This window comes from Salvelinus sp. IW2-2015, linkage group LG27 (genome assembly GCF_002910315.2).
Source record: "Salvelinus sp. IW2-2015 linkage group LG27, ASM291031v2, whole genome shotgun sequence".
NCBI classification, from domain to species: Eukaryota; Metazoa; Chordata; class Actinopteri; order Salmoniformes; family Salmonidae; genus Salvelinus; species Salvelinus sp. IW2-2015.
The window spans coordinates 29,778,762-29,788,306 of NC_036867.1; the positions used below are offsets into that span (position 1 = coordinate 29,778,762).

Sequence of the window (9,545 nt, forward strand, 5' to 3'; positions counted from 1 at the left end):
CGGGTCGGTGTAACTAGTCTCCCTTCCTGTCTTCAGGCTGTTCTTCTGCCGTTTGGTGCCAAAATAACACGACCCTGCAGTATATCTCTTCTCTCCTCCCTAGATTGTCATCAGCACCCAGGGTTAATGACGAGGAGTATGTTGTAGCTCATTCAGAGAATACACAGTTAAGTAAAGCAGAGTGGTTTGTGTATACTGTGCCCACCTTCCTATGTTCCAGTGCCCGATATGGATACAGGGATAATAAACAGCCAATAAAGATATTTGACTCCTCACCCTTAACTGTATTCCCAAATCCCTTTTTCCCTGAGCCCCATCCCATCCCCCTCAGGGAACATTGCCCCAAAACAAACAAGCCCAACACCCACCCCACCCACCGCCGCACCACACACCCACAGTAGTGAATGTACACCCACTGCCCTCCCTCCCCCATTATTGTTGTTGCCCTACTTCCTCACACACCACTGGCTATTAACCCCTCCTCTACCAAAACAGGCCCCCACTCCGCCCCCTGTCATGTGACTCTGTTACTGTGACGCTGTTACCACGGCTAGTACGGGAAGACTTCCCGCCAAGCGGCCTCCTCCGGCCTCTAGCACTAGCAGAACCAATCGTGATTCGTCTTTCTGTGGTTCACCTTGGGGGTCATGGTAGCTCCGCCCCCAACCCAGTCTGTCGGGTCACCTTTAGAATGTAGTGGAATGTAGCCCAGATTGACCAGGGTGACTGACCTAGCTGTGACCCCTTCCTAACTGAATAAAGCATGGCTTCAGTGTAGTGTTCTCTGATCCAGTGGTCGTGCGAGCATACATGCACGCGTAAATAGACTGCTGTGTCTTAACTCGCCAAGCTGTGGTACGCTCACAATGTTGTTTAGCTTTTCTTGGGTTTCCTGTTTTGCTTTTCTTGCCCCCCCCCCTCCAGACACACACACACACAAACACAAACAACACACACGCCTCAAGTGTATTTCCCTGAAACCCTTGAGTTTACTCCAGCGAGAGTAGGCTGCGAGACAGAGAGAGAGAGAGGGAAAGATAGAGACTGAGAGAGAGAGAGTGTTAAAAGAGGTTGTAATGTGCAACAGACGGGCGCAAATGTGGAGGTGAACTCTCACAGCATGAGGTGCATGAGGAGAAGGAAAGGAAGACGAAAAAAGGAGGAGGGGGAAGAGGGCGAATGAACAGACTGCGCATCCCTCCTAGGGATGGGGGGGGGTGAAGGAATGGAGCGTGGGAGGGAGGGGGGATTCCCAGACACAACATGTGCACAGACTACTCCGTCAGGCACTCGAGCGGAAAGCGCCGACGCGTTTCTACCCAGCAACTCACCCACTCCCCCCTCCTCAACCCCCCCCCCCCCCCCGGCAGACAGCTCTTGCCAAATGGCTGCTCGTGGTGAAATGTGCAAGCCAGGCGAGAGGCTGCTGTGCCAGACTTGTGTGTGAGGGGAAGAGGGGCTTGTTTTTGTAATGTTCATATAGTTGAACTAATAAGGACTAACAAAAGGGAGAGTACTCATGCATACACACCATCTCTCACACACACGCCACACACATATTTGGCATGTGACGATGTGAGCGTGCGAGACGGGTGGTAACACACACTGGGCTAATATAGACATGCAATGGTGTGATTGAAGCCCTCTTTCTTCTGCCTGGGTAACAGTCTAGTGCACCCTGACCCAGTTTGACGGATAAGGGCCAGTGGGCCAGTGTTGTCTCACACTAACAATGCTGGGCTTAACACACACACACGCAATACAGCACGCTTCGCTATACGCGCAACGCAACCAGAGACACACAACACACACACACACACACACACACACACACACAACAACACACACACACACACACACCACACACACACACAACAACACACCACACAACACACACACACCAACACACCACAACACACACACACACACACACACACACACAATGACACTGAGGCACACTTTCATTCACAAACCCACATACCCTGTCTATCAATAACCACAAAACCTATGGAGGCATGCAGTATGCGTTTTCATTCAATCAGCACACACTGGCACACTTTCACAGTGTCACGCCTGTTCTTCACACAACACCACACACACACACCAGCAGCATTCCCTATTCAGTGAGGGGCAGTCAATGAGCAGTAGTTAGACCTTGCTGGGAGTAGTGCTTTAGCATGCTTTCTCTCCTGGACTTGTCTGTTGTGTGTGCGTGTGTGTGTGCAGCTGCGTGTGTGTGTGTTTCCTCTCTTCCTGCGGTAAAAGGCAGCAGTCCCTATCTCCATGAGGTCTATAAAAGTGTGTCGGCATAGTGACGGGTTAAGGCAGGCATCACACACTGGCCTTGTCTCTACTCGTTAAACGAGAGGGTCTGACTGACCAATGGAGGCACAGGAGCACCACAAACACGCACACACACACACACATATATGTACACCATGCACGATGGACAAACACCCATGCACAAGCACAACGCACGCACACACACACACAACACACACATGCGGCCCTTGAGACACTTAGTGAGAACATTCAGACAACTACGTAAACATAACAACGTGGTGATGGTTGTGGTCGTTGGGGATGTGGTTTGACAGTAGGGTCATACAAGGTTCAAATCAGATCTGTGGGGGGGGGGGGCTTTGCTGCTCTTTCTGTTTGCCCCATGCCCCTCACAGAATCATTGCATGTGCTGTTGGAGAGCTAGTCTGTGTATTCGCAGTTTGCGTGGTGTAAGTATGCGTGTATGTGTGTCCCAGCAATGTTTTGAATAACAAGAAAGAGAGATGAGAGAAGAGAGAGAGAAGAGAGAGAGAGAGAGAGAGAGAGAGAGAGAGAGAGAGCAGAGAGAGAGAGAGAGAGAGGAGAGAGCGAGAGCGTCGAGCGCGAGAGGGGTGAGAGGTGGGAACACAGAGAGTTTGGGGATTGTAAGGTGCAGGTGTATATGATCCGTGCTTCGAATAAATGAGAGAGCGAGAGAGACATGCACACAGATCATTAATGTGCACGTCCATAAACACTCAGTAACTCAGGGGTAAGTTTATATGGGAGGCACATCTGTCGAGAGCTCAAGGTGAGCCGCCTAGGGCGCATAAATCTGCATAGCTAATGAGCTGCCGACACGCCGTGCCGCTTAGCGAGCTTACCCCCGTTTGTTTTGGCATGTGTTTTTCTTCACTCTTCTTCTCTTTTTTTTGAAGCAAGGGAGTAAACGCAGAGCTTACTGGGCTGTGGGTTGTGGGGACGGTTATGAGGTTTATGATGAGGCGTGTGTGTGTCAAAGGTCAAATGGGGCTGCTTATATTTGTCCTGTTTCGCTGCATGTACAACTGGGTAACCTGTACGAGCGCGAGGTGTGAAATGGAAATGTGTTTTTCTGAATATCCCAACTCCCCCTGAGACACCCTCGGAGAGTGGGGTCATGGCCAGGGATCTGCCATTATTGACGGCGACCCTGAAGCAATTAGGGTTAAGTACCTTGTTCAAGGGCACATCGACAGATTTTTCACCTAGTCAGCTCGGAACCAGCGACCTTTTCGGTTACTGGCCCAACACTCTTAACCACTAGGGTACCTGCCACTCTGTGTGTGTGTGAGAGAGTGCGTGCATGCGTGTGTATGTGAATATGTGAGTTACACAATGAACTGCAACTGGATTCTATTATTGCTGTCTTGCAGTGACAAATGTATTTTCTTTAAAAAGATACCCTAGTAAAAAAATGATTGCTTTTCTGTGGTAAATTACTCATGTCTGTGTTCTCCATAGGATCGGAATTCTGTTTCCGGAATTTCACCAGTCCTTCCGGAGTGATCGAGTCCCCCGGCTTCCCTGACAAGTACCCCCACAACCTGGAATGTTCTTACATCATCATAACTCCGCCCCACATGGACGTGACACTGACCTTCTTGACCTTTGACCTGGAGAACGATCCCCTGCTGTCAGGAGAGGGAGACTGCAAGTACGACTGGCTGGACGTGTGGGACGGGCTGCCCCAGGGTGAGTGCTTACCAGACACATACACGCATGCATGTCTACACACACATTCACACATACACTTTCATACACACACACATACACACTATATGAGGTACCTGCATGTATTTGAACACAAACACACACACATACGCACACACGTCATCTACAATACCTCAATGAAGCTTTTCCTTCAGCCTTTGTCTCAATAACAATCCCGGAACTAGCCCGTTCCTGCATTAGCCATTCTACACCTCCCAGGACTTTCCCATGACCTGTTTCCCATTCATCCCCTTCATCACGCCTACTTTGCCCCACTTCCCCCTCGCTTCAATCTGCCATTATCACACAGCTCTTCCTGTTTGGTAATAGGGAGTATGGTGAAGTTGCCCCTAGATGCTGTTCTTGGGTCAGTTTGGCATTTTTCTCACAAATAGTTAAGGTTAGGATTGGGGCAGGGGAAGCTAATCCTAGATCTGTACCTAGGGGAAACTTCACACCGAAGCGATAGTGAGAGTGCAGTGCATGAGGGGTATCGGTTGCCGTGGCGGTGAGGCGCCTGTGGGCAGAGTTACATATTGCACCATAGCTACATGCTAGTGGTATCAGGAGAGATCAGGAAAGGAAGGGAAGGGGAACACTAGTGGGAGAAAGCTCTGGAGAGCGGCATCAAAGCGCTTCGTATCTACCGCTGGGGCTGGGAGCAAGATGATGTTAGATTAGTAGAGAGGAGAATTTTGACTCTCACTTGCTCAAATATTTTAAACTTGAAATGGGGGCCCCAATACAACAGCTTCAATACCTCCTCACTTAGGGACAAACTACTCCCATTTTCAATGTGGTTTAAATGGTTGGGTCAATCACACAAGCTTAATAGAGATTCGTCTTGGGAGCAGTGTACTTTTCTATTACATGACCCATGTGGGAAGTACATTACATTTACAGACTAAAACCATACATAATAAAACTAAAGTATTGGGCATCAGTTCCATTTTAACTCAGAGAAGAGAGACAATATTCGTTGAAATTCCAATTCAAGAATCGTTTTTTTTTTAGCAAGGGATTTTTCATTACTTGAATTAAGAATTTCAATTAACTTCCTTGATTGTCTGAACTGAAACGGAATTGAGCCCAACCCCATCAAGCACATTAGTCGGAACACTGAAGAGTCTTTAGATCTGAAGGAAAGGAATGGAAAACTGATTTGGGGAATCTTTAGGAACATTGTGTGTGTGTCTGTAATCCTGGGGAGCTGGGTGGGATTGGGTGGGTTTGAGAAGATTGGGTGACAGCAGTGTATAATCTAAAGTCTGCCCCCACAGTGGGTCTTAATCCCAGCCTAAACCACACGAGAGGGAGAGTCTCATGCTGAGACACAGACCTTCAGCGTTTTCATTAGTTGCTTACTCCAGTTTAAGCCTATGTCTGGACTAAAAAGCACTTTCATGGGAGATGCTCACATTCCATAAAATAAAATACACTGATGCTAATAAAACATGTTAAATCCTGAAATAAATATATAAAAAATAGGAAACACATCCGAGTTTGCTTTTTTGCAGGCGTGTAGGAATCCTTTGATGATATCGAATAAACGTGCACGTTTTTATTTAATTTTATGAAATAAATACATTAAAAGGTCTAACAAGTATTTTCTTCAGTTTTTGTCAAACACGGAAAACATACTGTATATGTTGCATGAAGATCCCTCCTAACTATTTGTGTCTSTCTGGGTTTCCAGTGGGCCCTCTGATTGGTCGTTACTGTGGTACTAAGATTCCTCCTGAGATCAAGTCGTCGTCTGGTTTACTGTCTCTGTCCTTCCACACGGACATGGCTGTGGCCAAAGACGGCTTCTCAGCCCGCTACGACATGACACACAAAGAAGTCAGTGACAGTAAGTAGCCCAACCCCTCTGTCTCTGTCCGTCCGTCTGACTTTCGTTTTCTCGTTCTCCTGTTCTCGCATTCTATATCCCTTTCTTTTTCTCTCTCTCTCCTTCCATCTCTCTCTCCCTCTATCATTCTATATGTGTCCTATTGTCTGCATAGTCACGTTCTATCTCTACCTCTCTTGATCTCGCCTCTCACTCCCTCTTTTCTCTCTTTCTTTCCCTCTCCCCAACCTCTCTCTCTCCCCCCTCTGGTCTCTCCCCCTCTAAAACTCGTGGCGCTCTTTCCCCCAAACTCCTCTGTCTCCTAACAACACCCTCCCTCTACTGGCCTTTTTCTCACCCCCCCCCCCCTCTCTCCACAGAGCTTTCCACTGCAGTACAAGCGTTTGGTCTGGAGTCAGGGAAGATTTCGGATGACCAGATCTGCTACCTCGTCCTCCTTCTACGACGGCCGCTGGTCCCCTCGCCAGGCCAGGCTCAACAACATCGACAACGCCGTGGACACCCAGCGAGGACAGCCCAAGGAGTACATCCAGGTCAGACAGTCAAAAAGAGACACAGCGAGAGAGACGAGAGAGGGAGAGCGAGAGACAAGAGATACACACACACACCTCCCCACACACACACAAACACAACACAACTACACACACACACACACACACACACACACACACACACACACACACACACACACACACACACACACACACACACACACACACACACACACACACACACACACACACAAACAATCAAACACTGTTTTGATAATATGGCAGTGTGCGAGGCAAGATGCAGGATGCTATCTGTCACTTGATAGATGAGTTTGCTACTCAGGAATGCGATGTTAACAGTGGAAGAGTGTGCCATTGATTTTTACCTCCTCTCCGCTTATGCCGCTCTCCCTCCCAACAGCAGCCTCATAGGGCCTGGACAGCACTCCCACTGTCTTTGTGACGATGGACATAGCTGTTAACCTGACAGTGATGTATAGATCTATCTATGGGGTATATGACTCAAAGGAGTGCAGGATCTGCATAGTTAGCTGTCATATCTCATATTGTACCAATAACCTTACCTACTAGGTTCTCTCGTTTCTCCTCTGTGCCTGGAAGAAAATGGAGGACGGTTGAATAGAGGCAGAATAGAATAAAATGGAATCAAAATAAATAGATACTTTATTGTCATCTATTTGTAATAAATGGAATTGTATCTACCGCTTCTTCTGAAAGTGTATCTCATTATTTTCAATCTCTTCCCCTTCTACTCTCTCTCTCTCTCTCTCTCTCTCTCTCTCTCTCTCTCTTCTCTCTCTTCTCTCTCTTCTTCTCTCTCTCTTCTCTCTCTCTCTCTCTCTCTCTCTCTCTCTTCTCTCTCTCTCTCTCTCTCTCTCTCTCTCTCTCTCTGCTGCTCTCTCTCGTCTTCTCTCTCTCTCTCTCTCTCTCTCGCTCTCTCTCTCTCTCCTCTCTCTCTCTCTCTCGCTCTCTCTCCTCCTTCTCTCTCTTCTCTCTCTCTCTCTCTCTGTCTTCTGCTCTCTCTCGTCTCTCTCTCTCGTCTCTTGGCTCTGTCTGTGTGTTCTTCTGTCTCTCTCTCTCTCCTTCTTCCCTCTTTCTCTGCTTCCTCGTCTCTATCTGTGTGTCTCGTTCTCCTCCTCTCTCGTGTCTCGGTCCATCGTCTCGTCTCTCTCGGCTCCTGTCTCTCTGCTCGTCTTCTCTGGTCTCTCTCTCCTCTCTTTCTTCCCTGTCTGTCTCTCTCCCGCTCGTCTCTCTCCCAGGTGGACCTCCACTTCCTCAAGGTGCTGACAGGCATCGCCACCCAGGGAGCAGTCTCCAAGGAGACGCAGAAGTCCTACTACGTGTCCACCTTCAAGCTGGAGGTCAGCACCAATGGAGAGGACTGGATGACCTATCGCTACGGCAGCAAGAATCACAAGGTAATCTAAAACCCCAATGTAGCACCTGGAACCTAGAACCCAAATGTGAAACCTAGAACCAAATGTGGAACCTAAAACCTAGAACTCCAATGTGGAACCCAGTTCTCAAAGTCTCAGTTGGTTGTATATCAGTTTTTTCAACTGCAGCCTAGCTGGCAAAACTGGTTGAAACAACGTCGTAAGGAATGTGAAATTGGTTGTAATGACGTCATTTCTAACAGTTTTGCCCGCTGGGAGACTAGCTTGTTCAATTTGCTCTGGATAAGCATGTCCTATCCAGACATTTAAATTACTCAAATGTAAATGTAATGTAATTCCCACATGGGTCATGTAATAGAAAAGTACACTGCTCCCAAGACGAATCTCTATTAAGCTTGTGTGATTGACCCAACCATTTAAACCATATTGAAAATGGGAGTAGTTTGGCCCTAAGTGAGGAGGTATTGAAGCTGTTGTATTGGGGCTGTTTTATTCAAATATACAGACTAAAACTAGATTAAAACGTTCTTAATTTGTCTGAAATATATCCCCGTTATCAAGGCCAGGAGAGTTAGCTGCTCTGTTGGTGCTCTTCCGATGATACTGTGGGAATGACTGGGATTTATTTTGATTTTCCTGCTGGGAATGTGTATTGACATAAGTCATGTCCCTATCCCATGAAGTGTCTTCCTGATAGATTAACGAAAAGGGGGAAGGAGGGAGAGATGGAAAGAAGGAGGGAGGAACCTGCCAAACATGAACAATAGACTCCTCTGTGTGCCCATATCTATCTCTGCAATTCATCATCCTTTTACATACACACAAACACACACCAGTGGGGTTGTAAACACAGCTGGAGTGTGGAAGAGGTTTGTGTGTGTGTGTGTGCGTGCATGCTTGAGTTTGTTTATGTTTGTCAATGGGATAAGGTATGAATATAGTACTCATACTCAATGTAAACGCGAACTTTGACCCAGATATGTAAACTCAGCAAAAAAAGAAACATCCTCACTGTCAACTGCATTTATTTTCAGCAAACTTAACATGTGTAAATATTTGTATGAACATAACAAAATTCAACAACTGAGACATAAACTGAACAAATTCCACAGACATCTGACTAACAGAAATGTAATGATGTGTCCCTGAATAAAGGGGGAGGGTCAAAATCAAAAGTAACAGTCAGTATCTGGTGTGGCCACCTTAAGTAAGTTAAGGTTAACCTTAACCTTAAGCATTAAATACTGCAGTGCATCTCCTCCTCATGGACTGCACCAGATTTTCCAGTTTTTGCTGTTAGATGTTACCCCACTCTTCCACCAAGGTACCTGCAAGTTCCCAGACATTTCTGGGGGGAATGGCCCTCGCCCTCACCCTCCGATCCAACAGGTCCCAAACATGTTCAATGGGATTGAGATCTGGGCTCTACGCTGGCCAAGGCAGAACACTGACATTCCTGTCTTGCAGGAAATCACGCACAGAACGAGCAGTATGGCTAGTGGCATTGTCATGCTGGAGTGTCATGTCAGGATGAGCCTGCGGGAAGGTACCACATGAGGTAGGAGGATGTCTTCCCTGTAACGCACAGCATTGAGATTGGCTGCAATGACAACAAGCTCAGTCCGATGATGCTGTGACACACCGCCCCAGACCATGACGGACCCTCCACCTCCAAATCAATCCCACTCAAGAGTACAAGCCTCGGTGTAACGCTCATTCCTTCGACGATAAACGCGAATCCGACCATCACCCCTGGTGAGACAAAACCGC

At 47.5% G+C, this 9,545-nt stretch overlaps 1 protein-coding gene across 1 annotated transcript in view; it reads left to right on the top strand.

Annotated features, from left to right (window-relative positions):
* LOC111953212 (neuropilin-2-like) overlaps nt 1-9,545 on the top strand; it is a 75,739-nt gene that overhangs the window by 21,499 nt on the left and 44,695 nt on the right. Inside the window, 6 exon segments of the mRNA XM_023972334.2 lie at nt 3,766-3,996; nt 5,711-5,866; nt 6,228-6,244; nt 6,246-6,287; nt 6,289-6,399; nt 7,638-7,796. Coding sequence (XP_023828102.2) covers nt 3,766-3,996; nt 5,711-5,866; nt 6,228-6,244; nt 6,246-6,287; nt 6,289-6,399; nt 7,638-7,796 — 716 coding nt within the window.